Raw genomic sequence first — 26,838 nt, forward strand, 5'->3', positions numbered from 1 at the left:
ATTCCACGGTGTGCAGAGATTTGCAGCTCCTACCTTGTTGCTCTTCTCTGCCAGACTCCGACTCCGCTCCCAATGCCGAGATCCAGTATTCCATCAGTTCTGGGGATGAGGCGAACCTCTTTTCCGTGGACCAGTGGTCGGGAGCCTTGAGACTTGAGCGAGCGCTCGATCGGGAGCACAGGTCCACTCACGTGGTCGTTGTGCAGGCCACCGACGGCCAGGGTGGCTTTGCTGTGGCGCCGGTCATCGTCGAGGTCAAGGACGTCAACGACAATCCCCCCTTCTTCCCGGTTGAAATCCTGACTGCGAGCATCAGAGAAAACCAGCCGGCAAATTCAGCTGTGACTGTTCTTCATGCCATCGACCATGACGCAGGAGTGTACGGTCAGGTCAGGTACTTCATGGTGGAGCGGTCTGGAGCAGGTGGCGAGAGCTTCGCTGTGGACCAGAACTCTGGGGCAGTCAGGAGTCGAACGCCGTTTGACTTTGAGAAGATCAATTCCTTTAACTTTGTGGCTCTGGCGGTGGATTCCGGAAACCATTCGGCTACAGTGACCGTCCAGGTGTTTGTTACGGGTGAAGACGAGTATGACCCTCTCTTTACGTCGTCAGCATTCTCTTTTGAAGTTCCTGAAGGAGCCACGAAGGGCCAGAGCGTCGGCCAGGTCGCTGCTCACGATGAGGACGGAGGAGTGGATGGCATTGTTCTCTATTCTCTTCCCACCAGCTCGCCCTACTTTGACGTGAACAGAACCACAGGGGTGATTTTCCTCAAGCTGGACAGTTCTGGCAGCGGCGCTAACAGCGTGTCCAGTCGATCCAGAAGAGAGACCAGGCTCATGTCCCTGGAAGTCAAAGCTCACGGGCCCCTGGAGACGTCTCGCTCCGCGGCAGCCCACGTCACCATCGATGTCACCAGCACCAACTTTGGCCTGGCAACTGAGGTCAACTTCCTGCTCATAAGCATCGTTGCGGCGTCTCTTGGCGTCATTGTGTTGCTGGTTGTGTTGGCGGTGGCGGTGTTCCTGGTGAAGTCGCGCAGAAGAAAGAAAGGCCAAGATACTGCCATCAGAACCGTCTCATCTGGAACTGCTCTAAACAAACTGGATGACTGCAACTCTGGAGCCGAGAGGATCTACCACCAGGCCTTACCGGGCTACTCCGGAGACCCAAGCGTAGCAGCTGGGGGTCCCTACACAAGAGGGGGCTCTTTAGATCCCTCCCACTCCAGTGGACGAGGGTCTGCTGAGGCAGCGGAGGACGATGAGATCAGGATGATCAATGAATACCCTCGTGTGGCATCCATCACCTCATCCATGCAGGAGCACATCTCTGCCCGGGGCCCGGATTCCGGAATTCAGCAGGATGCCGACCAACTGTCCGACATCTCGTGTGAGCCTGCAGCTCTGGAGGGCAGCACCTGGTTCAAAGGAAAGAAAGCGGGAGGCAGTCTCAGCGGCACGTTACTTTCGGGTCAGCTCCCGGTCTACAGGGACGAAGGGAGTGGCTACCTCGGGGTTGGCCGGGGCCTCAACATTTCCCTTCCAAAAGACTACGCCTTCCCTGAAGATGGTAAGCCTTCAGTGGACGGGTCCCTCACAGCGATTGTGGCCAGTGACGAAGAGCTCCGGGGAAGCTACAACTGGGATTATCTGCTGAACTGGTGCCCGCAGTTCCAGCCTCTGGCCAATGTCTTCACTGAGATTGCTCGGCTGAAGGATGAAACCGCGCAGCAGAATCCTCGCCAGCCCTTCCAGCCAAAACCTAAAACGGATCCCAAACCCAGAATCGATCCTCCTCCACTGATCACGTCGGTGGCTCACCCCGGAGCCATGTCTGTTCCCCCCAAGGTGCCCGTGATTGGACGGACATTTCCCCACTTAGCGGCGCTGCGGAGGTCCCCGATAAGTCACGAGGGGTCCATTTCTTCTGCAGCAATGTCCCCCAGCTTCTCCCCATCTCTGTCCCCGTTGGCAGCGCGATCGCCCGCTGTCTCGCCCTTCGGAGTCAACCAAGCTCCTTCCTCAGCCTCCATGATAAGCACCAGGGAGCCATCACTGGACCAGAGTCCCGACCATGAAATGAGGATCTGAGAAAGACTCGGGCAAACTATTTGTGATGAGGCTGGCCAAGAGCAGAGCCTCCAGGAGCGCTGGATCTCCAGGTTGGTGGTAGATATTTGAACTGGTGGTGTGAGCTAGATCTCCAGTCTGGGCTGGGATGGTGGTGCACTTGGGACTGGCGACACTGTCAGAGAGTCTGTTGAGACGGGACTCACTCGCTCGGGACCAACCTTGGATCGGAGCATTGATCCAAACTCAGCCGTTGCGTCACAAGTGAAATAGCCCGAGGGGATTTTAGTTTGTCCCCCCCTCATGTATTTTTGATATATTTTTCTACAGTTCAGAAAGGCCATGGTCCCACATGAAGAGCTGACTGTCTCTGTGTGTATTTGGTGGTAAACTGATGATGGCGTGTCCTGTGTGTGTGTGAGTCTCTGCCGACTCTGGCGACTTTGTTTTAGTATTATTGATATGAAGCCAGGACTCTGAAAAGGCACTTGTTTCTGAGGAGGTCAAAGGAAGGCTGTGACCCAAAACAAGGCTGAAGCCGGTCGCGGCTCTGCTGTGACGCACTCGTCCTTCAGGGACGCCCCGATTCTCTGCGCCTCCAGCTCATTCAATGGAGCTGCGTCGGGCAGTCACCCGAATTTTGCGGTGCCGCTCCGCTGAGTCAGGGATTCAACGAGCGTCGCTCTGCTGTTGGCTGCGTTGATCCTCCCCCACGTGCTGAGCAGTGTTCAGGACATCCTCTGGCAGTGGAACCGGGCCCATGTGCTCCAAGCATGCAGCTCCAGACAGACACTGAGACCTGCGTGGGCTCTGGACGCCTGACTGGTGAACTGTGTGCTGTGATTGGTCGGAACAGAACGCTGCAGCCGCACCTCCTCTTGACTCCCAGTTCCACAGTGAGTTTCCCTCTCCAGCGATGGCCAGCTGCTCAGTTCCTGATGCAGTGCTCCTCCATGTGACTGAGACGCCGCCGGCGAAGAGTGACAACTGCCTGAGTGATGGCCGCTGTGCTGAGAGCAGATAATAAATTCCTACTGATCTTTTGACAGACCGAAGCTCTTCTCTCCTGAATGCAGTTGTGAATGCTTTAAAACGTCATTGCTCGCATAGTTATTTATGAAACAGGGTTTTGGGTAGCTTCCATGTGTCTATGGTGCTCACCAAGGTGTGGAGCTTTTCTGCTTCATCCGTGGGATGCTGGGCCTGGTGGACCCCATGGTGGGTCTTGCGGAGGAACCCTTCACCGGCTCAGGTCACGGCACCTCCTCTGGCACGGCCTTGCTCGTCCCCACCCGCCAGAACACAGGGCGCTGCACCAAAGCAACCCCACAGTCCTGAATGGAATGTTTATACGCTCGCCATAAATCATGTCCAGTGTATTTTCACACTGACGGCTCAGATCTTTCTGCTGTCAGGCATCACACGGCTGGAAGCCTTGTGTTCCGTGGAGCGCTGACGTGTTTGTGTAGCTGCCTATTAGTGACTCACATCCGAAGAGAAGAGGGAATGGACTGGAGGATCTTCTCAGTTTCGCTCGGCTGGCATCTGTCCAGACACGTGAAGGAACTTTTGCCCGAGCTGTCCTCACTTCCAGTCTCACCTCTGTGCACAGCTGGGTTTACAAGCTGCAAAATAAGCACCAGCGTGTTGGGTCGCGCACGCACGCGGCCGGACCACATGGAGCCGTCCTCAGCTGACACTGGCCTGCAGCACCGTAGCTGCAGGTTCTGGACGGGACGTCCATCTGGAGCCAGCTGCAAGGTGAGTGAAAGGTCAAGCGGTTTGGTGGCTCAACAACAGAGGCCCCAGTGAAGGGCAGCCAAACCGTCAGATCAAGGAAGCGCTCCTGCACCACTTCTGTCCAGGCTCGGTTCTGATGGCAGCTGAGGGGTCTGTCTCAGTGCCAGAGCTGAGCTCAAACGACCAGTCGTCCGCCGCCATCCCCCAGGCCCCCGACCTGTCGCCTGCAGCTGAGCGTCAGCAGGTGCGTCAGACCTTTCAACGTTCTGGCTCAACAGAGGTGGAAGCAGATGTGTCCCCTCATGGGACCCAGTTGGGAGCAACATCACTGCGGCCCGTCACCGGCCACTACGTCCAGCAAGTCTCCAGCTCAAATAAGGATTTTCAAACGTCGTAGGAGACTTCATTGGGAAAACAAGAAGCTTGTCCTCTCCTGCTGCAGCTGAAGGAGGGACCTTCAGATACACCCGGCGGCCTCAGTTGAGGACGCCGAGGAGACCCGCTGGAGGTGAGACACACAACGTTTCCACATCCTGACATCAGACCTTTGGCTCCACCTGAAACAGCTGCAGGCCACAGACAGAAGCTGCGGCGAGAAGCAGTTGCTTTCTGTGACAGAGAAGATGCCAAACCTGCTGCTGAAATCTCCCACCGGTTGACAGCACGTCGGAGCACAACCAGGAATGGAGAGGTCGCGGCGGGTGGACGCTGATGAAGCGCAGGAACAGAGTCCGACGGGATGTTCTCCAGACCCCAGTGCGGCCCCATCTCTATTGAACAACCTTTGACCTGTTTCTTTCTGTTTGGAATTGAGATGAAGACGTACGTGGAAGAAAATCTGGTAGGGAGAAAATATGAGTCATATTTTGAATATGTTCAAATTTACTTGTCATGTGACACATCTGGGAAAAAAAGCTCAGAAAATCAGAAAGAAACCCAACTTCAATAAACATGAACCAGAAGATCAACATGCTCCCGATGGCGAAGAATGCTTTGAAAGGTAAACCCGCAGCCCAAGTCACATGACAAACACGTGTCTTCTTCAGGGGCCGATGCCAACATGAACATGAACATGAGTCTGGCGAGTGCTGGAGGAGTCACGGAAGGGAAGCCCTCTGAACGAGCGAGCCGCAGCCCGGCCAGTAACCGCACCGCGGCGCCTCCCCTGTCCTCCCCCCATCAGCCTGTCGGGCGGGAGACGTGAGTGACACCGTGTGGCCTCAGCACAAGTAAGAACCAGGCTCGCTCTGACTCAGCTGGCTCTGCTCTCCTGTCATTTTTGAAGTGAAAACAGCCTAAAAATAGCGCTCTGGTCTGGAGCCAACAAGTTCCCGTCACTGGTTTCACTTCCAGAACACTTTTGGACCCGAACCAGAAGTATGTGTGGACTGGCCTCACATGAGCTGTGACTCAGCTCACGCTTGATGCGAGGAAGGTTCCCGCAGAGACGCACACACGGGAGAGCCAAGCCTCCAGCGACACGTGCGGCGGGGCCCCGCAGGTCACCTTTCATGGACCTGGGTGATCATGCGAGTCAGCGCTCAGAGATTCTTCATGTCACAACTCTTCAGCTCTCCGTCATCACCGTGTGGCCCGAAACATGCTTCACCCAGCGGCCCACACAGCTGACCGACGACTCCGAGCCTGACCCCAGCATGAACGCTCCACTCACCTTCTCCAGCCCCAGTTTCTGACTCAACGTCCACACGCAACAGCAGCAGCTGCGGACCTTTGTGCTGGGCAGCTGGGACGCTTGAGTGAAAAGCTCACGAAGCCAGATTTGAGTCTGTTTTGGGTCGTCACTCAACAACATCTGACCATGGACGCGTTGCTCACAAAGCTTTGCAGATGTGGGTCAGCAGTGAGGATGAACAGAACGTGGGGAATCGTGGAAGGCAGCGTTGCCATGATGAATCTGCCTGTTTTCCTGAGTCATAGCAGCCGCCGCACTTGTAGAGTCTGAGTCAGTCAGGAGGCTCCTGTCTTTCATTACAAGTCCGTGTCCCGGGGCTCCAGGCGTCTCTCGCTGCTGATTCTGGGAGGAAAACCAGAAGCTGCTCAGCCTCCATCAGTAACAGAGCTCTCTCCAGCAGCGCTCTTCTTCCTCTGCACGGACAGGAGCGAGTCAGAGAAGCTGGGGACGGTTGAATAATCCAGTCAGGGCCACACTACAGCTGGAGTTAACCTGCGATGAACTGCAACTATGCTCTAAATGTAGCTGAAATGAAGCTGTTCTCAACACCAACAACGCTCTGCTCTCAGCCTGTTGAGGTGATGAGGTGAGGCATGTTCTGGACCGCGCCTCTTCTGCTGGCTTGCATGAGGAAACACTACTGGCCACTCAGCTGCTGAGAACAGCTTCCTTTAAGCTCCATTCAGAACAGACTGAGATGGGTTTTCACGTCACTAGAGATGGTGAAACTGTGTTGCTTCTCAGGTGGTGACAAGGGTTTCGACGCCAACAGCCCAGTCAGCGAGCAACTGCTTTTCCTTCAGGAAGTCTTTGCAAAGCTGCTGCAGTACTGCAGTGGTGGTGGGAGTGGGAGAGGGGGAGATGGGAGGTCCCCCTGGTCACTGTCTGACCAGGCGCTCGGTGAGGGAGGACGTCCAGCCTGCAGTCATGCTCCTCTCCTCGGCACACCTCTGTGAGAGCCGCCGCGACAGATACACTCTGTGGATGGACGTAGCTCGGACGACACCAGCCGGACGTCAAGACCCCGGTCAAAAATAACTTGGGCTAACTAAGAGGCAGGTTGGCCTTGAGTAGCGAGTGTGGTGCGTCAGCAGTTGGAGTAATGTGAAGGTGAGAGGAAGAGCAGAAGCAAGTAGATCTGCTCAGGTTTTATTCATCTGGTTTCTTTGTAAACGAGTGGGTTTGCCAACCAGAGCTTCCTGTGATGCAGTCTTCACGTTGGTGGCTTTAGAGATGAAACAGAGGGATTTGGTTCCGCTCTGCTGCTCCAGTCCGCAGGTCATGGAGGCTGACCAGCTGCTTTTGTTGTTGTTGTTGTTGTTGTTGTTGTCGTCGCTCTCTGCTGTCTCAGATGTGTTGAGGTCGCCCGTGGTCCTGGACATGAGGTGAGGCTGAAGAATCAGAGACCGAGTGTGTGAGGGCCGAGCACCTGACACGCGCTGTTTTCACACCACAGACACTGAATCAACCTCTACAAATACAGCTCTTCAGCCTCAGAGGAGGAGCTCTTCCAAAACGACTCCTCCTGGTGGAGTCAGGGCCTCTGTGGTGGTGAGGAGGAGCCCCGCCGCCTGACAGGGGCTTGGCTCTGGTGAGTCTGGAGAGTCCAAGCTCAGACCCGCACTAGTCAGTCGTCTGTTTCTGCTCTGCCAGCGGCAGGGCGGCACAAACCTTCCGCTTGTCTTGCCTGAGGTGTTTCCCAGCTCGCTGGCATCACTGAGCTCCGGCTCCTTTCACAACACAAGATTTGAGTGTCGCTGCCGCCGGACGCTAGCCTGAAGTCTCACCAGCAGAACAAAGACACGACTTCAAATGGAAAATATTTCTGCATAAAGTTGCATCTGTTTTCACTTTGGAGTCCTAAAGTCAATAGGGAGCCCGCTGGTTTATTGTTGTGCTCTCCTCTGGCCATCCTTGCACGCAGCTCAGCTCCCATGCAGAATCACTGTGCACAAACGTCATGCTCTGCTGCTGAGTTTCAACACGTCCAGATGAAGAAGGGACTTTTCCAGCGTGCCATCCCAGAGTCGAAGCGACGCGCTGTCGAGCGGCGGTGTGAGAGTGAAGTCCCAGTTCATGCTGATTCAAGGTGGACCTCAAACGTCGGCCACACGGGCCACGTGTTCCACTGGGGATCATGAGGAGGAATGTGCGTGCAAAATGGAGACCCAGCGTTGGTGACCTGTGGCTCTTCAGCGTCGACCAGTGACCCAGACGGTCTTCAAAGTCTCCAACAAGATGCTGTTTCTCTTTGACCTGAAAGGTTGCATCCACTGTGGAATAAATCTGCGTTGTGTGTGTCATGTGACTTGGAATGAGTCCAAATAAAGTCCTGTTGTTTGCATTGCTTGTGTCCTACAGCGGTGGGCGCATGGTGACCGGCTCCTCTCACCCACGCTGGACCATCTTCTCACAGTGTTCAAGGAGCATCTACTCTTCCTTAAGCTTGATGTTCCCTTTGACTGATGTCCTTTTAGTGTCCCAGAACATCTCGGTGAGGAAGGCTTCTGGCTTCAGTGTTGCCACCAGCGAAAGGCAAAGCCGTCCCACGCAGGCCGCCTCTGGGTTTGTTTGTCTGAACTTGTGTCCGATGAAACGCACCACTGAAGCCAAACTGAGAGCACGGAGCAAGCGCAGAGCAGGGAAATGCCGGCAGGAGCCTCTACTGAGGAGCTCTCTGAGATGTTCCTGCAGGCTGCACCTGAAGGTCACAGAGAGCCAGGACGTTGCCGTCCAACACTGTCTCTGCTTCCAGGAGTCCAAACCTCCCTAACGTCTCCTCCTGTAGCTCTGCGTCCTGCCTCCACCACCAGTGGCGCTTCCCTCTCACCTGCCTGTCTCTCGGCCACCCGCACGACAGAAGGCCATCAAACACAAATAACCCTGAGGGTCAGTGTCTGAGATCCATTTGATCTTGAGATCTGCTCCCGTCTGACAGGCAGAACGTTGCACGCAAGTCATGACTGAAGCACCTCAGACGTGAGTCATCAATCATCTGAACGGAGGGACGATGCTTGTTCCGTCACTGAGCAAATATTTAGGCTGAAGTGTAAACCTCCAATGGTTTGTAGATTGCTGACGGCACTGGAGCAACATGATCCTCAGGATGTGGATAAGAAGGTCGGAGGTCAAACCAGGAGTGCTTCACGTGGAGTGCACAGCGAGGCACCTGATTGGACGGCAGTAAGTAAAGCAAACACACAGTCACATGATACTCCTCACAACCGTTATGAGCGAGTCCCTTCAAAATAAACATAAAAAAACAGGCTGAAACTACGATGCGCTCCAAATCCCAGGAATCAAATCTGAGCAGGCGAATGATGGTTGGAGACCTGCCTCCAGGTGCTAGTGTGGTGGCATTCTGTTGACTGTGAAGCTCCCGCACCACTTCCTGCTCCTCATCCAGGATGAAGAGAAGAACGAGTGCTGCGGCTCAAGCAGAGGAAGGCAGGTCTTCCTCTTGCTTTGAGTTGGAGCGACATCCTGCAGTAGTTGCGTGTGATGTCACGTGGAAGCTTGTTAGTCGTGCGTCAGAGAACCAGGAAACTCTTAGTGACTCATTGGTTTGGATCAAAGCACAGCATTTAGCTGAGGGCTTCCAGAAGAGGTGGCAACATCTGAGTTCACTTTGGATGGAAACTGGGTTGGGCACCGCTCCTCTGGTGCTGTGGCTGGAGGCCCAAGGCGGGTGGGCAGGACACAATGTTGGAGCAAAAGCCTTCAACCAGACGCTCACCATCACCGTTTAAAAAGACAGATTTCTGGCGCAGAGCACGGACAGGGACTGGACTTCAAAGGTGACTGCAGCCAAGCACAGCATGTATTGTTTTCCTGCTGAAAAGGGGATGGGCCAGAACTTCATCTGTGTGGAAACATCAAAGGCGCATTCTTTATATCTCAGTCTGACCAATGGGTTGACGGAAGCCTTTTGTCAGGAGCTGCGCTCTCAAAGCCGACGCTAGTTAATGGCCTGATTCCTCACTGTGACACTCATGTTACGGGGGTCAGGGGCGGGTAATGTGACGTGACATCAGTTCATATGGAAGTTTGGAGGGCCAGTCAGGGAGAGTCGCGACCCAGGAGGCTGACTTGCTGTGATGTGGAAGATCCCGCAAGTCAAAGTTTTCAAATAAAGAAATCAGACAGAGGAGGATCGCCTCAGCTCCACTGGAGAATGATTCACTCCAGCTGCTGGAACTTCCTGGGGCCAGAGCTGTCGTTTGTCCCTACGGTGCTACCACACCGTTTGCTTTCACGTGTGGGTGAGTGAGTGTGTGTTTCAGGAGCGAGAGCCTTTCACACACACACACACACACACACAGCTGTAAAACACTGATGTCGCTGATCAAGTCGAAACACTTTGAATCATATTTGGCTTCTTTATTTATCAATCTCCGTCAGCCTCCTCTTATTTATTGGAGCGGACGTGGGAAAAGGTGAGGAGAGCACGTGTCACCCACTGAGGAGCAGCGCCTCAGAACAACAGGGCCGTTTGGCTCTCTTCACATGCAGCTTGTGTTTTGGATCTGAGTTGCTTCTGCTTCACTGTTTCCTGAGGTACATTTCACCGTGTGCAGCTCTCTCATGGCGCCGTCACCTTTCCTGTGTGGAGTCTCTGCACTTGTCTGTCCTGAATCTTCAGGTGGGACGAGGGACTTGCAGTCTGGCGCTTGAGAAACATCCAGACCTGTGCTCAGGACCCTCAGGGTTCTGGCTTCTGAACAGAGCCTGACAGAAGGAGCCAAAGAAGCTGCCAGGGAGAGGCTAGTTCGGTGGCCCTCTGTGCACCAGCATGTTGGGAGACTCTCCCTGGAGTGGAGAAGTTTGAGAATCAGAGGAGCGACGTCACCAGCAAGATCCCAGCCGACAGCATCGGAAGCAGCTGATGAGGGTGGTGGATGACCAGCTGGTGCCCTTCCTACTTCCTGCATGAACCCTCGGCTGGAGGAGTTCATCAAGACTCAAAGCCAACATGTTTCAGGGCGTTTTTTTCTATTGAATTTGCCGGGATTTTAGTTGTTCACAATAGAAAAAAAACTGTGTGTGTGTGTGTGTGTGGCCCTAAATCACAGCATAATTCCCAAAGAAAAAATCACGATTCGGGATTTTGATCAGAACCAGTCTCACTTAGCCGGGTTGAACATCAGCGTGGTGTCTGGGAAGAACGTAAGAACGCGCCTCAGGTGAACATCACTGGTGTCACCAGGCGGCCATGTGCGGTACAGCGTGCACCGCAGTTCTGAGCACTTCTGCCTCATGTTTCAAGGGCCAAGCGCCACCACACAGAGGAGAGAGCAGGTGGCACCCTGACGGTAATGACAGAGACCCAGAGCGAGCACACGCCTGGTGCCCCTGACACTTCTGGGGGACTCTTGAAATGGCAATCGCTAGAAAGTACAGCGCTGGCGGACATGCAAAAGAAGGATGCAGTAGAAACGAAGAGCATCCACTCCCCTTTCGAGGGTCGGACCTGGTCTCTCTTATGAACATACGAACTTTCTGGACGTCAGCCCCGTTGACTTGACAAAAAACATAGGGAGTTATGTGAAGTTGAAGTGGACTGCTCTCACCGGCCACCAACAAGGAGACGAGATGAAGATGCAAGATCATCCGTCCATTGATTCACTCATCACATCACCGCCTTCATCGACCGCTCGAACTGGCGACTAAAGCATCTTCTTCGCAATAGACGATCTCTTCGGAGACGCGGCCGCTGACGTCACTTCCGTAAAGCGTTCCTCTCTCTCGCTCTCTCCTTCGTGAAGACGTCCATGAGGATCGTTTTACGACGCAGAAACCGCTCGCCTATGACCTCACTACGACACTGACGGCAGTCGAGTGCGCGCCCTGGGTGTCAGCGCTCTCTTCTGAGTCGAGACCGACAGAGCGGGTGCTGCTCGGAGATGCTGCTCCATTAGCCTGTTGTTTTCGCCGCGGGATCCGCCACGCCGGTAAGCTACGACTCTTAAAGACTGACGCATCAGGCTGTTCCTTGTCGTAGCAGTTGAGCTTCACTCGGTAGGCGCTCTGCAGCCGGCCACAGAGTGGCTTTCCTTCAGCCATATGTCAGGCAGGTGGGGAGGGAGGGAGGGCCCTGCTGTCCACCCGTAGCTGGGCCTCGCTGTGGTGTTCGCCACATGTCGTCCTTCTCTCCAAACGACAAAGTCCATTCCGGTGTGGTACTTGTTAGCCAACATGCTGGAGGCTGCTGCGCGGCTGCACCTGCGCGGCTGCACCTGTCATGGCAGCCAGCTGTGATGACCACATCATCACGTGGTGCCGCTGCCATAGTAACCGAGACAGTCGTATGTGGTGCCTTTAGACCAGCCATCAGGGTCAGGGAGTGGGGGACACCCTGGACAGCCCTCCAGTCCTACAGACTGCAGGCCACAGTGAAGGAATCCGCCGTCACTGCTGCATCCTCACAGAGAGCGGGACGACCTGCCTGAACGCACCATTATTGGGCTCGGCGGGTCAGTGTCCTCGCCGCTGTCTTTCTCCTGACTACGGCGAGGGAGTTGTCTCAGCAGAACAAACAATCCTGTTGCTGCTTCTGGCGAAGCGGCTTCACCTGAGCTCCGGAGCTGATTCAAACCTCCTAAAGTGGACGGCGACTACTTACAATGATGTGAATCTTTGGAATAAATGCTAACGTTTTTACAACTTCAACTCTCGCCGGTGTAGCTGCGCAGTTTGTGATTGGAACGCGCCTGTCATTATTTCACCCTTCTCTCCACGTGTTGGTGCTGGTCTGTTCCAGCATCCCGCCGCGCTGCAGCCACTCACTTCGACTGGACAGACCGGCAGAGGCTGTGTTTCAGGTGTTTTCATGAGTGCTTTTCCAGGTCTGTTCAGTTTCACCATGATTCTCATGCAACAGTGGTGACCTGTCTGTCTGACAAAAGCGTGCTGAAGACGGTGGACCGCCTAGACATGGCCACGTGCGTGCCTTGCTCCAGGTCAGCTCTAATGCAGGACATGCTCGCCCTCTCTCACCCGTCCTGCAGCTGGGACATTGGAGCTTTTCTGCTCATTTGTTGAGGCTGAGTACAAGACCTTGTGCAAGCGATGCATGTGACCACACAGACACAGGCTTGATAAAGGCACGTAATCATGTGACACCCCCCCACCCCACTGGATTCTTTCATATTCGTCTCAACACATTATTCAGGGCTGCATTGCGGTCGGTTTGGCTGCTCTTGTTAAGAACTTGCACTGAAGTCAACATTGTCTGAGCTCTGTTGAATGTTTCCGGTCAGGGGTATTCGTTGAAAATGGTTTTTAGGAGTCAGTGCGTGTTCAGCTGTGAGACAGGCCCGATGCTAACGTACAGAAACCTTCCTTGTCTCTGGCTTGGAGGACCAAGTGGACGGCTGACTGTAGAGGAGAGTTGCTCCGATGCAGCTTCTTCCCATCAACCTCTCCTTTCTTTTCCAGTGCATTATGACCGACAGCATCATGAGCAAAGCTGCCACTATGGAGATTCCAATTAACAGTAATGGCGACACAGGAACGCTGGCAGAGGACGACAGCCTGGAGCAGGTGTGTGAGATGTTGAGTGTCTGCTGGAATTTCTCCTGTGATTGTTGTGTCGCTGCTCTGCTTATCTGTACCATGGTGAACCCCAAGTGTCCCTTCTGTTGGCTGAAGTTGTGCAGCTGGAGGTTCAACTATGCACCAGTCAGTGTGTTGAGGGAGCAGGATGTTAGCACTGAGGAGGAGCTCAGCTGCTCATTGAAGTGGTTAGGAGGGTATTTATATTTACACCATAGAAGGGACTATAAAAAGAACATTTCAGAGTACTGACACCTCGCATTCTTAAGAAGGTTCGGTGTCTCTGCTCGATGGTGCAAGTCAAGTTGTCACTTCCCTCTTCAGCGATGACTTAATAGTACGTCCTTTTTAACACTCTCGAGTTTCCCAAGGGCAGGCGCGTACCTGGGCCTGCTGGAGACTCGGGATGGTGATGTGTGCACTCCATTTCCAGATGAAAGGCACCAAGGTATTCAGGAGAGGCACACCTTGTTGGACAAACAGACTGAAGATCCTGGAGAAAACACCCAAGTGTTGACACTGCTGTTTGCTCACTTAACTGTCCCTCCACTTAGGTGGTAAAGGAAATGCTCCCTCAAACAAGATTAGCCTGAAAAACCAGTCCAATTGCACACACTTGTCAGAGTTCTATGGATTATTAGTGGATATCAACGTGTGGTCATGGCTGGGCCCTGGGTGAAACACTCTCAAGTCAGATGGCCAACGACTGTAGGCTTGAGTGTTGGGGCTGTTTGTGAATGACTGAGATCCTGTCTGTGCATTTTCTTTACGTGGCACGTTCAAACAGGCTTATGTGACAGTGGCATCAGAAATACTTTTGAGTTGGAGGTCATTCCAACTGAAAACAAAGCCAAACCTAATGTGTCACTGCATATAGATCTATCTATCAACAGACCCCCTGCACTGAGAAAAGCCCCAGAGAACCCCGGCGTGGATGCTGTAATTACATAACAATACATGAAGGATAGTTGCAGTAAATGTACAGGAATTCTCAATTCAGGAAGGATGCGTAGGAACGACACATTTGAATTGAAGGCTGCTCAGGTCACGGTCCAGCACAGGTGTGAAGCTGCATGTTTGTGGACGAGCAGAGCAGATCCATGCAGGCCCAGAAACAATCCACCCCAGTTGATTTCTCCCTGCACGGCTTTGTCCGCGTCTCTTGAGCAGTGAGGTGGTTCAGAATCACTGGCAGGGTCAGGTTGGTGCCTTGTCGCTCAGCGGATGACAACGGTCAAACTCTCCTGATGGAACGTGTCCTGCTGTGATAACGTCCGTCCGTGCATGGTGCTTTCTTTTCTTTTAATGTTGTATCTTTATTTGGGCAATGAATGTTTCTTTTTGTCATCCTCCCTTTGTTTTTTCTTATTTCTTTCTATTGTGTCGTGTGTCAATGTCCGCCATCTCTGCACAGGCTACAAAGCTGCAGTGGAGTTTAGCAGAGAAGGTAGGAGGCTCCAGAGGCAGCAGGGTGAGCAGGCCATCCGTGTTTGTCTGTCTGTCTGTCTGTCTGTGTGTGTGTGTCTACTGCTCAGTGGTTTGGCTTCCTGCCACATCAAATGTGTGTGCATCAAAACACTGGTTCATTGTGGCGAAGCACTGTGCAGTGTGGTCTGTGCTCCTTGTCAACTGGACATTCTCCATGGCAGCGAAGTGAGTCAATACCGCCAGTCTTAAAACGCAGTGGTGGCTGGACCACCAAGTCTTAAGCACAAACGTTGTGTGTGATGATGGTGTGTGTCCCCTGAGTGTCTCTGTGTGTTTAAAGAAAGACTCATGAAGTAGTCGGCGTTCCGATGCAACTGTGGCTGCTTTCTCGTTGCACTACATATGGAAGGCCGACAGGAAGTGGCTCCGCCCCGGACAGAATTCCTCCAGGTCCCAGTTCAGTCACTGCGGCTAGACTACAGTGCCTTGTGCGCTCAATGTCACCGTTATTTACTCGTCGTTATTTACGCTTAGTGACGTCCAAAACATTGAAGCAAGAGACGGCTGACGTGACCTTATTTACTCGTCATGTGTCTAGTTGATGAGGCATCCATATCTCTTCTCCACTGCCTTTCTATGCTTCGTTTTGTTCTGTTTGGTGTTTTCCTTTGCTGCACCGTGTGTTGCCTATTGGTGAGGGTCAGAGTCATTTGATGAAGAGCAGCAGTGTAACTGGCACAGAATCGAAGGTCAAACCTTGGGGAGTGTTCCTCCATAGTGCTGTGCAGTGCAACTGAGAAAGGTGTTGGCGTCGGCGTGTATTAAATGTCAGGAAAGAAGGTCTGCAGAATAAATTCTCATTTCTTTGAACAACAAAAAAAATGGTCAAGTGTGCGGCCAAAGCCGCCGAGGGACGGCAGTGTGTGAGTTAATCATTGCCTGAGATCTCGCATGGGTGTTTTCCTTCTTCCGCTAAGTCAACGTCCCTGACTAACTCTGCTAACACACTCCTGCGTGTCTCAGTACAGCGAGTAAATGATTAACCAACACTGAGTCTTAGACCTGACTCCTTTCTTGACCAGCAGAAAATCTGTGTTTAATCTGTGCCTCCAACCTTGCAGGATCTACAGCAGGTCATGGTTTCGGGTCCAAATCTCAACGAGACCAGCATTGTGTCCGGGGGCTACGGGGGCACGACAGAAGGTATCATTCCCACCAGCTCAATCAAAGGTGGGGCTCATGTTTGTCTCACTCACACTTCAAGCATCACACCGGGGATGTAACACTCACAGTTTCAATCCTTCCCACTGGGGACGGGACATAACTGATGGTGCACCATATCCCACTACACACAGTCTCCACCATGACACTTCTGCATCTCACCATAAACTGGATAAACCCGCGGCTGACTGGCTGCATCGGAGCTGCACACCTGAACATCAGGAGAGGGTGACGGCGGTGTGGTCAGTTGTGGAGAGTGTGGTGGACTTTGCTTCACCATGGTAGTTTGAACCTTTGACCATGACACTGGTCGACTCTGACTCTCTGGATCCCTGAGATGGAGTGGTCCTCACAGGTTCTCTGAGGCGCTCCTCTGCCTCGGTAATGTTTCCTCAGCAGCATCTAGGAACTGTGTCCAGACTGCTCCATAGTTCAAGTGTTCAGAGACATGAGACACAGCAGACAGACAGACAGACAGACAGACGGCTCCATTGAAGCCCTAAATAAAGCTGGCAGAGCAGCCTGTCAGACACCAGCGGCTTCTACCAGAGACCTGAAACATTGAGTTTCTCATCTCTGCACTGCAGAGTTCACTCTTCTATTGAGACGTCAACAAACCATGGTGTTGGAGACAAACTCCACTCCTGAGTTCCATCATCAAACAGAGAGACTGCAGTGTCCGACACATGGAGGAGAAGGAACATGGCTTTATCCTCATCATTATCGCTGACATGACAACATTTATCCTGAAAACTTTTGTTGTCCTCATGGCCCGTCCCTACTTCCCACCTGTCTGTGTGCGTGTGATTTGGAGCGGGAGGGGACCCAGGAAGAGGAGGAGACTGGCTTGTTTGGCGCTGCCGACGTGGACATGTTAGCTGTTCTTCATGAACAATATTGTCTTCAACACACAGAGCAGACGCCTCCCTTGCATCCATGCCAACAGTCCTTTCACACAGTGGCATGTACTAGTGTGCTCTTCTTGACTGAAGAAAAACAGCCTGTACGGGAGTGAAATGACAGAAAAGTGGAGAGACTCGTAGCTTTCCTTGTGGGATCACATGACACCTCAGTGCCAGTCAGAGGCCCTTGATTTGCCTGAGGCTGTCCTGTATGTACCAATATATTGAAGACAACAACCTTGGTTATGTAGGAATCTACACCTTTAATGTATCTTCCGCGTGTTCGTTTACTCGTGAGAATGACTACCAAAAGACCAACAAGTTAAAACCCAAAAGAATTTATTCCCTGACAGAGGAGTCTAATACATACACAGAGCTCTGGGTCCACAACTACGCCTGACTTAGCCTTAGCTCCAGTGGTGTAGAGTGACAAAGACCATCTCTGGCCCTGACCCTTTTATTACACATTTCAGTTCATCTTGGGGTGTAGTCTCCACCGATTGGTCCTGGTCTCTTGGGGTCCCCGTTGCCATGGCGCCACATTCCTGATCTGGTTTCGACACCCCTTGGTTTGGAGCGACGTTGATGAATCCTCTTGTTGTTGCCCATTTCCTGGCCTTTTTTGGGTGGAAAGCTGTAAACAGATAATCCAGTCCCCTCCTCTGATTGGCTTGCTTCTGCTGGTGGACTGGCTGGTCCCATCTCTGCCTGGCTCTGCCTGGGTCCATAATTCATCCTCCTGACCCATTGCTGTGCCAGAGGTTCCTTATCTTCCACATTCCTTCACTTGGGGGAAGGTAGATGTTTGTCCCCACAAACTCAGACTCAGCTCAAGCTGTTTGGACCGGTTCTGGGTTAGATGTCTCCTGGGTTCCTCAATGGTCCTGGTACCAAATAGTTCCTGCCTTTCATAACTCACTCTTCCATACACGCATCTCTCCCCACTATCCTTATCATACACACCTCTCATACTGGATCAAACTGAGGTTACCTTACCCATTATCACTGCGTCTGTTGGATTCAGTTTTTCATTAGACAAAGCATTTATTCAATAGCAGATACTTGATAAATATGATCATAAGTAAAATATCATGATTCCCACAGTTATTAGTTGGATGAAAGACACGAGCGAGTAGCGAGTTGCTCCTGACCTTCCCCCTCATTAGCCACTGGTGTAGCTGAGCGATGGAGAGCTGGTGTCAGGTGGACTGTCAGAGCGGCTCCCGCCTCTCTTGCCTTGTAATACCAGACAGCGCAGTCGACTGTTGGACCGAGGATGGTGTGGAAAGAGACCTGAGAGTAGCAAGAGTGTGGATTTCCATTGTGTTCAAATAAAGCTGGGTGTGCATCTGTGTCCCCCTCAGGTCCGGCGGTGCGCTACAACACAGGCTTTAACAGGCACATCCCTCTAACAGGAATAGGTGGCCAACTTTGTTCATCTTCAGCAGTTGAGCTTCTGCGACATGTGGGCTGTCTGGGTGGTGGTGTTTGACGCCTAACCTTGTCATCAAACTCTTTCTGAACATCGTCTTCAGTGGGCTCCCCGTGCTCTCGCTCACCATGTGCTCTCGAGAGCTGTGACCGCTGTGCAGCTCTACTGAAGCTTTCAGGGGCCGCTCGCTTGTGTGCCGCGCAGGTCCGCTGTCACCTTCGCTTTCGAGCTCGACGTCTTTTATTCCTGTATCGAAGCAGCTTTGAAAGGGCTGCTTGCCATTGTGATGGTCTCATGTCTGTCTGCCCCGACTCATGTTTCTTCTCTTCTTCCTGTGTGCGTGTTCCTCTTCCTCTAACTTCTCACCTCTTCCCCGCACCTCCGACAATTTGTTTGGCCTCTTCGTTTTATTGTCAAATACCAATGCTCCCACCCTCCAAACAAGCCACTCACCTTCGTCACAGATCTGCCGTAGCCACCAGGTAGAAAGTGGAGCTCTCACGGTACCAAGGAGGAGGGTGTTGGTCGTCTGAGTGTCGCTCTCTCGCCTGCCCGCCGCGCCGTCTCACTTCCTCTGGCCTTACTCATTGTCTGCGATGCTGATTTCTCCATGACAAAACTGCAGGGCCCGGCATGCATCACAGCAGCAGCAGCAGCAGCTCCTCCATGGCTGGTGAGGAAGCGACCAGAGGTGTGGCGGTGGAAAAACTGGAGTCGGTCAAGAAGTGGAGTCTCAACACATATAAGGTTTTTGTTCTGAAGTGAAGCCGATGGTGGGGTAGGAGCTGGGCATTCATTCGTCTGTCTCTTCCATCAAGTGCACCAAGCAGATGATCTCTGAGCGCTTCGGGCGAGGCTCTCGCACCGTGGACCTGGAGCTGGAGGCTCAGATCGAGGTGTTGAGGGACACCAAGCGTAAATACGAGAACGTGCTGAGACTGGCGCGAGCTCTGACCACTCACTTCTACAACATGGTGCAGACGCAGCACGCGCTGGGCGACACCTTCGCTGACCTCAGCCAGAAGTCTCCTGAGCTGAGGGTGAGCTTCTACATGGAGAAGATGTGGCATGTCACCGAGGTTTGTCCTGTGTTCACAGGATGAGTTTGGCTACAATGCAGAGACTCAGAAGTTGCTCTGCAAGAACGGAGAGACTCTACTGGGTGCCATCAACTTCTTTGTGTCCAGCATCAACACGCTGGTCAACAAGACCATGGAGGACTCGCTGATGACCATCAAGATGTTTGAGAACGCCAGGTAATAACACGCTCTCACAGCCTGCTGTCACCGTGGCTCTTCCACAGTTTGAATCTGATGGTGTGATGAGCAGACTGGAGTTTGACGCCTACCGATCAGACCTGGAGGAGCTGGGTCTGGGGCCCAGAGATGCTGTGGCCATCGCCCGCATCGAGGCTGCGCAGGCCCAGTATCAGATCCACAAGGACAAGTACGAGCGCCTCCGCTCCGACGTCACCATTAAACTCAAGTTCCTAGAAGAGAATAAGGTGTGTTGCTCCGGCCGCTTCTCTGGCCGCCGGCGGACTGAACAAGCTCTCTTTCTTGGTCTCAGGTGAAGGTGATGCACAAACAGCTCCTGCTCTTCCATAACGCCATCTCTGCGTACTTTGCTGGGAACCAGCAGCAGCTGGAGCAGACACTGCAGCAGTTCAGCATCAAGCTGAAGCCTCCGGGAGCGGACAAGCCTTCCTGGTTAGAAGAGCAGTAGGCGGTTCACAGGGAAGCAGGTCCGGCTCATGAAGATGCAGGAGGAAGTGGTGGAGCTGAGGGTCGACGTGTGGCCGTCAGTGCCTCTTGCTGCCTCTCACGCTTGTCCTCCCTGTCCCTCCTCCTCCTCCTCCTCCTCCTCCTCCTCTCCTGTCTCAACCCCTTTAACAACAACAACAACAACCACCGTCTCATGGAGGAGAGAAGGTCGCTGCATCACTGGACCCTTTTTCATGTGAAGGACGTGTCCACTTCTCTAATCGCTGTACATTCAAAGTATAATGTATGTATAACGAGTCCTTTTTTAAATGTGCTCGAGAGTCTATTGTAGTTTAGAACTTGAATAATATTCCCCAGCTTCTGACAACGTGCTGCACCTGCGTGGACAAGACTGTGAGAAGCCGCTGTATGCAACCACGGCCACTGCCACGTCTCCACCTTCGCCCGCCAGAGACGTCCGCTTGCAACTCCACGACTCAAACGCAGCGCTGTGTGAATGAGGCAGAGCCGTCCCGCGTGGGACCGTCCCGTGTGGGACAGGTGTCCGCGGTGCTGAATCATTGTACAGTGAAAGAAATGTGCTGCACCTGCTTTACATTTATGTTGGCACCGACAAGCAAGGAGCCCGGACCTGAGCTCGCGAAAGACGCGTCCTGGCTGCGGTGTCCGAACTCCACCGGTCCTTTTCTAGGCTCATGTGGAACCTGACTCTGGCAGAAAGGAAACTTGGCGCGTCAGCGCCACCTTGTGTTCAGAGACGCTGCATGCAACTGTCAATGGTGCACCCTTTTTCTTCTACATCGTGTACACGTCCATCAGAGTCCGGTATCGTCTTGGGAATATGGCGACCCAGTCGTCATGTCCGGATCTCCTCGACAGTCGTCAGGTGCCCCGCAGGGTGAAAACATGCCCGAGCCTGGGACCGCTGTGCATGTGCGCGTCAGCTGACCGGGACTCGGACGCAGCTGAGCAGAGTGGGAGGAGGTCGCTCCACTGAAGACGGGACTGACGCTCTCCTTCACTCACTCCCTGACGGCCTTCTTTTCGTCCTGAAGCGGCGTGTGACGGGTCAGACAGTTTGTTGGTGTGCCGTCGCTGTTTCCCGGGTGCCGCACGTGTTGCGTGACGTGGTTCTCGGCCTCCGTTCCTCACATTAAAGAGCGGTTTTTCCAGTGATAAGTGTCGCGGTTCGTCCTCGCACGCCGTGTAGTTCACTCACGAGTCACGCTGCACAGCGGCAGAGGTCAGGTTCCGGCTCGCTCCGGCGTCCTCCTGCAAGACTGGCTGTGATTGGCTGGGGCGGGGCCTCACCCGCCACACCTGGCCGTCGGTTTGGCGCGTCAGCCCGGAGCTGTCGCCACTAACACGAGGATCGCTGCACTCCACGGTAAGACGGGTCTCGCTTGAGTCGCGACATGGCGTGTTGTGTCCGCCGGCGAGATGGTTTGACTGCTGTCAACGAGCCGAGCCAACGTGGGCGCGAGCCCTTGTCACACCTCACTGACGGGTCCGTTGGTGACCTTTACGGTCACAGTCACATCAGAGGCATCAGAGGCCTTTGATGTCCGATCAATAGAGAGTACAAGTGATAAAAGGCATCCGTTCTTTCACTTGAGCTCGTCCATCTCGAGGAGCCGCTGCTGTGATCAGGTTCGTGTTCAGGTGGCTGCTGAAGATGTGTGGCTCGTCTGACTCAGCCTCATGGCTGGGGCTTGGACCTTCTGTGGTCAGAGTCTGGGGCTCCTCTGACGCTGACCGTTCATTCTCCTCTTGCTCCTCCCCAGATTGTTTGTCCAGACTGAGACCCTTCTCTTCAGTGCCCTGGGATTTGGGAGTTACAGATGGAGCGAGAGCAGATTTTTAAATCTGCCTCTCCACCTCCACCTCCTCCTCCTCCTCCTCCTCCTCCTCCTCTTCAAGGCGCTTCTTTTCTCCACACCACTCCAGAATATTCACAATCACAAGCTTCGTCCAGTGGTCCACAATTACCACCTCCTCCTCCTCCTCCTCCCCCTCCCCCTCCCCCGGCTGTCTCCCCACCGGCCCCCTCGTCTTCTCGTAACGTTCACCGACGGTCCATGAAGAAGCTGAACTGGGACGCTCTTCCCAGTCAGCGTGTTCTGGGGAAGCTCAACGTCTGGACTTCCCAGCGGCCTCAGAGAAACCTGGTGCTGGACATCCAGAGCATGGAGGAGCTGTTCAGTCAGGTGGACAAGAAGGCTTCGCTGCGAGCCTCCAAGACTCTAAAGGGCAGGGAGGGTGTGGTCCACCATCCGGAGGAGCCGCAGGTACTGTGTGACTCACGTGTCGGACGTGGCGAGTGGGAAGTAAGCCGCTGGGATTGTCTTGTTGATGAGGAACTAGCGTGTTGTTGCCCTCACTTGCTTCTGCTTTTGGATCCTCATCATGTCTCTGTACTCGACAAGGAAGCCGTCGGGGTTGTGAGCCAGCAGAGCGAGTCAAACACGCGTACGATCAGAGAGCAGCTGGGGCTAGTTTCAGATGATCCGATCTTTGGAAGGGTGCTGACCGCTACAGTCACCACAACTGCTGTGTGACGTTCATTCGTGTCCCCAGGTCACCATTCTGGACTCCAAGAAGAGCATGAACATTGGGATCTTCCTGAGGCAGTTCAAGAGGTGAGGGCGGCCACAGTCTGCTTCATGTGGCCGCTCATGCTGAGCAACTTTTCCAGTCAATGGATCATTGGTGTTTGAGCTGTTTGCCACTCGCCCTACAGGCCAATAGAGGAAATGATGCAGGACATTTGCCTGGGGAAGTGGCAGCGCTTCGGTGCTGGGAAACTCCAAGAGCTTTGTAAACTTCTGCCCGAGGGCACCGAGGTAACGCAGGTGTCGCGCCTGCACAGCAACTGACCGCATGAACGTGGTGTTGAACCCAGTCGCATGTTTCAGGTGAAGCAGCTGCTGTCTTTCAGTGGGAACCTGTCGCTCCTGCCCGAGGCCGACCAGTTCATGGTGCGGCTCGTCCAAGTGCCCGGGTGGGTCACCTCACCAACCTCATTATTCCCCCCCCACTAACATGAGTCTGACCTGCACTGGACTCCAGACTCGTCTTTCCCCTCTCACACCACACTTGTCCTTGGACCGGTTTCTTCTGTCCTTCTGCACCAATGTGTCTTTCCGCTGCAGCTACGAGGAGCGACTGAAAATGATGGTGCTTCGGGAGGAATTCTTCCCTCTGATGGAGGAGGTGAACAGCGCTGTTGCTGTCCTGATCAAAGCAGCCAACGGTGAGACTCCACAGCGCCCCCGCCTGACCACACCTCTGACTGTGTGCTCCTCTGCCCAGAGCTGCTGGACTGTGACGACCTCCACTCAGTCATCAGGCTGGTGCTCAAAGCTGGGAACTACATGAACGCTGTGGGTTCAACCGCTGGCTTCTTGGTGTGTGTGTGTGTGTGTGCGTGCGTGCGTGCGTCTCTCTCTCTCTCACCGTCTGATGCGCCACATGTGGCTCGGTTGTGGTGCTGTTGCAGTACTGGAGGCCACGTTTTTGGGGTCTGGGACTGGGCGAGCTCAGGGTTTCTATCCAAGCCCAGAGAAGACGTGTCATCATTGGTGAAGGGAGGATTCTGGCTCTTTCTTCAGTTTCCTTGTGTCTCCAGTCTGGACCGTGTCTGAGTCTGAGTCTTTACTCTCCAGTCTGGACCGTCTCTGAGTCTGAGTCTTTACTCTCCAGTCTGGACCGTGTCTGGGTCTTTACTCTCCAGTCTGGACCGTGTCCGAGTCTTTACTCTCCAGTCTGGACCGTGTCTGAGTCTCGGTCACTGTGGAGTTTGTGGTGGATCACGCGGCAGTTTCATTTCAGGGCGGCTACAGCGCCAACGCCATCGGCTTCAGGATGACCTCGCTGCTCAACCTGGCCGACACCAAAGCCAACAAGCCGGGAATGAACCTCATGCACTACGTTGCCAAGGTAGTGAGGAGCGCTGCCCGGACTGCTGACTGGGCTCACCCGCCTCTGCTCTCCCTGCACAGCAAGCGGAAGGCATCGACGGCGAGCTGCTGACCTTCCCCAGCCAGCTGCAGCACATCGGCAGCGCGTCCAGGTGCGGCGGACGCGAGCGCAGCCTTTTCCCTCTGACACGCTCACGTTCTCTCTCCGTGGTCCAGGATTTGCAAAGAGGAAGTCACCTTGGACTTTGACAGAGAAGTGAAGAAGTTGAAGGAGGTGAAGTTGTACACCAGCAGAAACCCCAGCCTGGCTCAGCAGATGGAGCCCTTCCTGGCGGTGAGCTCCTCCTCCCCCTCCCCCCGTCAGCTGGAGTGGTCTTCAGCGTCTTCTTCTGCTGCGCTTTGTTCTCAGAGAGCCGACGCCAAGATGGCTGAGGTGGAGTTTTCCCTGCAGGACCTGCAAGTGCTGAGCCACGCCGTGGCCGAATACTTCTGCGAGGACCCCTGCACCTTCAAGCTGGAGGAGTGCTGCTCCATCTTCCACTCCTTCTGCAAGCGCTTCCACACGGCAGTGCAGGTCCTGGAATCAGCACTTTGATCTCATGAGCCTGCGTCGCCTGGCAGACGTCAGCGCTCTCTAACCCCAACTTCTAACCCTCACTCTCATCCTCACTCCAACTTCTAACCTTCACTCTCATCCCCACCGTAACTTCTAACTCTAACTTCTAACCCTCGTTTTAACTCTTTAACTTCTAACCCCAACTTCTAACCCTCACTCTCATCCTCACTCCAACTTCTAACCCTCACTCTCATCCTAACTCCTCACTCTAACTTCTAACCCTCACCCTCACTCTAACTTCTAACCCTCACCCTCACTCTAACTTCTAACCCTCACCCTCACTCTAACTTCTAACCCTCACTCTCACTCTAACTTCTAACCCTCACTCTCACCCCCACCGTAACTTCTAACTCTAACTTCTAACCCTCACTCTCATCCTCACTCTAACTTCTAACTCCAACTTCTAACCCTCGTTTTAACTCTTTAACTTCTAACCCTAACTTCTAACCCTCACTCTCACCCTCACCCTGCCTTGGGTGCTTCTGAGTCGCGTCACCACTGCATGAGCGAGTCCCAACACCCCGCTGCTGTCTTCATGTGGCCTGCAGGAGAACCGTGAGCGAGAGGCAGCGGAGCAGCGGCGCAAGAGGAAGGAGAGCATGCGGAACGCCGCCAAGCGCCGCGCCGTGGTGCCAGAGCCGGATTCACTTCCCTCCGACCTGAGTCTGGAGTCCGCCCTGCACAGCTTCCTGTCCAGCGCTCCGGACGGGCTCGCCCGACACAGAAAGTGCACGCAGCCGGCCGTGGACGTCAGCAAGGAGCCAGAGGAGCCGGAGGAGGAGGTGGAGGCCTCTTCTGCTGCTGAGCTGGAGCCTGGCGTCTCGCAAACGCAACTGCAGAACCAGGAGGCAGAAGAGACTCCACCAGAGGGCGACGTGGAGAAGAGCCAGGCGGCAGCTGAGGACAAGGCCCCCGACTCTCCAGCGCCACTCTACACCCCTCACACTCCTCGCCCTCGAACCAGAGACTTCTTCTTTGCTCACAATGGCGACGCAGGTTCGCCGTGGACAATCGTGAGTCCTTTCGCTTGCTCCGCTCGGCCTGCGAGCTGCAGGCCCAGACATCAGCGCCGACTGTCGGCCATGGATGCTGGCGACGATCTGGAGGGGGTGTGGGAGACGGAGGACCCGGCCGAGCCCCCGAGTTCCCCTGGTCAGGACCTGCCGCCCGTGTCTCCACCTGAAGAGGCCTGTGCTGCGGCTCATCCATCCAAGGGCGTCTCCTCAAGGTCAGCTTCCGTGGATGAAACCAAGTCGGTGCCGTCCGGGTTCCGCCTGGGCGACTTGTTCACCAGAAGCATGTCTCAGAGGTCCTTCTCCACCGGCTCCAAAGCCGAGTTCCCCAAGGAGCGCAGCCGTGGAGAAGCTCACGAGAATGCCTTTGGAATCATTTCTTTTTTTAGGCGCTTTGGAGGCAGAAGTAAAACGCTTGACGCCGACGACACCAACCAATGAAACCATCTCTCCTCCTCTCATTTTCGAGGTCCAAGGCAAACGGGCACTTGCTTTGGACGTTTGGTTCTTGGGAGTCCAACAACTCTCAGGGACCTCTGCCCTCCTTTTTTATGTGCAATAAATGGAATCATTTTTTATCATGGAATGCACTTTTAACCGTCTGCTCTGCCGCCTGCGCAGCTTCCAGAGCTCGTCCTTCAGCTCACCTCTGGGGTCTTGACTGGGACGCAGCTGACCTTTCACCCTGGCCGCCGCCTGCGTATTTGCACGTTGTTGTTTTTAACTTATAAAGTCGTGACTTTTCAAGCAGAGCTCTGTCACTGCAGCTGTTTCCAAGCATCAGGCCAGTGCCTCTTCTGTGAGGACCTCTCCTCCTCTGCCAACACCCAGCTGGATCGAAGCTGCAGCCTTCACAATAAAAGCATGTGAAAAGGACAGTGTTGGGTTTTTTTGCTGGCGATGGCAGGAGCGTGACGTGCGAGACAAACTTCCTTTGAACAGTAGTTTGATGCCAAGATGTGCACGATCATGAACGGGCTCTAGGTTTTGAAGACTTTTATCAAACGCATTTGATATTAGGGCGTGAGTCAGTCTCCTGTCCTGCAGGGGGTGCAATTAGCTCAGTTACAAGCGTGTCTTCCTGATGACGTCATTACCTCGCCACATGCCTCTTTGATGTCATGTAAAAATCTCTTGTGTTATGGCCTGCTGAAGGTTCGACACAGGAGCATGTGGCGGCTCGGGGCGTCCTGGGGTCACCTCCCACGGTGTGATGTAGCGCCCCCTGCTCCCCTCTCTTCTGCTCTGGATGCAGTCTCCATGGCAACATGGCCCCGCAGCAACCTCCATGCTTTGGCCCCGCCCCCTGTCTGCTCCCTGGGAGCCTCCGACGTGTTGTGGCCTGGATGGAACGTGGTAGTGAAAGAGGAAAACTGCCTCAGTGCTGTTTCTTTTCTGCTGCATGCTATTGGCCCCTCCCACCTTCCCAGCAGCCCGTCAGCGCCCTCTCTGCCGTCACTCACTTGGTTCCCTGCTCCTGTGTGTGAGCCTCTTCGGGTCCTCCACGCACACGCACGTGCGGG

General features: G+C 54.0%; 3 protein-coding genes across 21 annotated transcripts in view; all 3 read left to right on the forward strand.

Moving 5' to 3' along the window:
* The window catches only part of LOC128748541 (protocadherin-16-like), a 47,447-nt gene extending 41,984 nt beyond the window's left edge, over window positions 1-5,463 (forward strand). Inside the window, exons 29-30 of one of the 3 annotated variants that reach the window (XR_008412805.1) lie at window positions 55-3,833; window positions 3,938-5,461. Coding sequence is in view for 2 of the 3 variants with exons in the window: in XM_053847414.1 (XP_053703389.1) it covers window positions 55-2,093 (2,039 nt within the window). In the remaining variant the exon portion in view is untranslated. Of the gene's footprint in view, window positions 1-54 lie in introns of all 3 variants that reach the window. The other 2 variants (XM_053847414.1, XM_053847412.1) reach the window with 2 other exon arrangements.
* Window positions 5,464-11,155: 5,692 nt separating this feature from the next.
* Window positions 11,156-20,945, forward strand: arfip2b (ADP-ribosylation factor interacting protein 2b). Of its 11 annotated transcripts, XM_053847123.1 has the most exons (11): window positions 11,156-11,456; window positions 12,943-13,047; window positions 14,474-14,530; window positions 15,609-15,717; window positions 17,975-18,031; window positions 18,668-18,789; window positions 18,861-18,938; window positions 19,023-19,082; window positions 19,141-19,298; window positions 19,372-19,546; window positions 19,612-20,945. In XM_053847123.1, the coding sequence occupies exons 2-11, from the start codon at window positions 12,949-12,951 to the stop codon at window positions 19,765-19,767; spliced, it is 1,071 nt and encodes a 356-aa protein (XP_053703098.1). In that variant the 5' UTR covers window positions 11,156-11,456; window positions 12,943-12,948; the 3' UTR covers window positions 19,768-20,945. The 11 variants fall into 11 exon arrangements, with proteins under 11 accessions (XP_053703098.1, XP_053703090.1, XP_053703092.1 ...); XM_053847115.1 differs by having other exon boundaries at window positions 11,160-11,456; window positions 14,474-14,506; window positions 18,861-19,082; XM_053847117.1 differs by having other exon boundaries at window positions 11,161-11,456; window positions 14,474-14,506; window positions 15,609-15,690; window positions 18,861-19,082.
* Window positions 20,705-26,174, forward strand: fhdc3 (FH2 domain containing 3). 7 transcript variants are annotated; one of them, XM_053847107.1, is made up of 12 exons: window positions 20,705-20,834; window positions 21,551-22,054; window positions 22,344-22,405; window positions 22,507-22,609; window positions 22,682-22,767; window positions 22,919-23,019; window positions 23,079-23,173; window positions 23,598-23,708; window positions 23,768-23,838; window positions 23,903-24,020; window positions 24,096-24,260; window positions 24,851-26,174. In XM_053847107.1, exons 2-12 carry the CDS (start codon window positions 21,608-21,610, stop codon window positions 25,754-25,756), a joined length of 2,265 nt encoding a protein of 754 aa, XP_053703082.1. In that variant the 5' UTR covers window positions 20,705-20,834; window positions 21,551-21,607; the 3' UTR covers window positions 25,757-26,174. The 7 variants fall into 7 exon arrangements, with proteins under 7 accessions (XP_053703082.1, XP_053703081.1, XP_053703088.1 ...); XM_053847106.1 differs by lacking the exon at window positions 20,705-20,834 and adding an exon at window positions 20,992-21,153; XM_053847113.1 differs by lacking the exon at window positions 20,705-20,834 and adding an exon at window positions 20,992-21,153 and having other exon boundaries at window positions 24,138-24,260.
* Window positions 26,175-26,838: the final 664 nt, after the last annotated feature.

The sequence above is a fragment of the Synchiropus splendidus genome, chromosome 17 (genome assembly GCF_027744825.2).
Source record: "Synchiropus splendidus isolate RoL2022-P1 chromosome 17, RoL_Sspl_1.0, whole genome shotgun sequence".
NCBI classification, from domain to species: Eukaryota; Metazoa; Chordata; class Actinopteri; order Syngnathiformes; family Callionymidae; genus Synchiropus; species Synchiropus splendidus.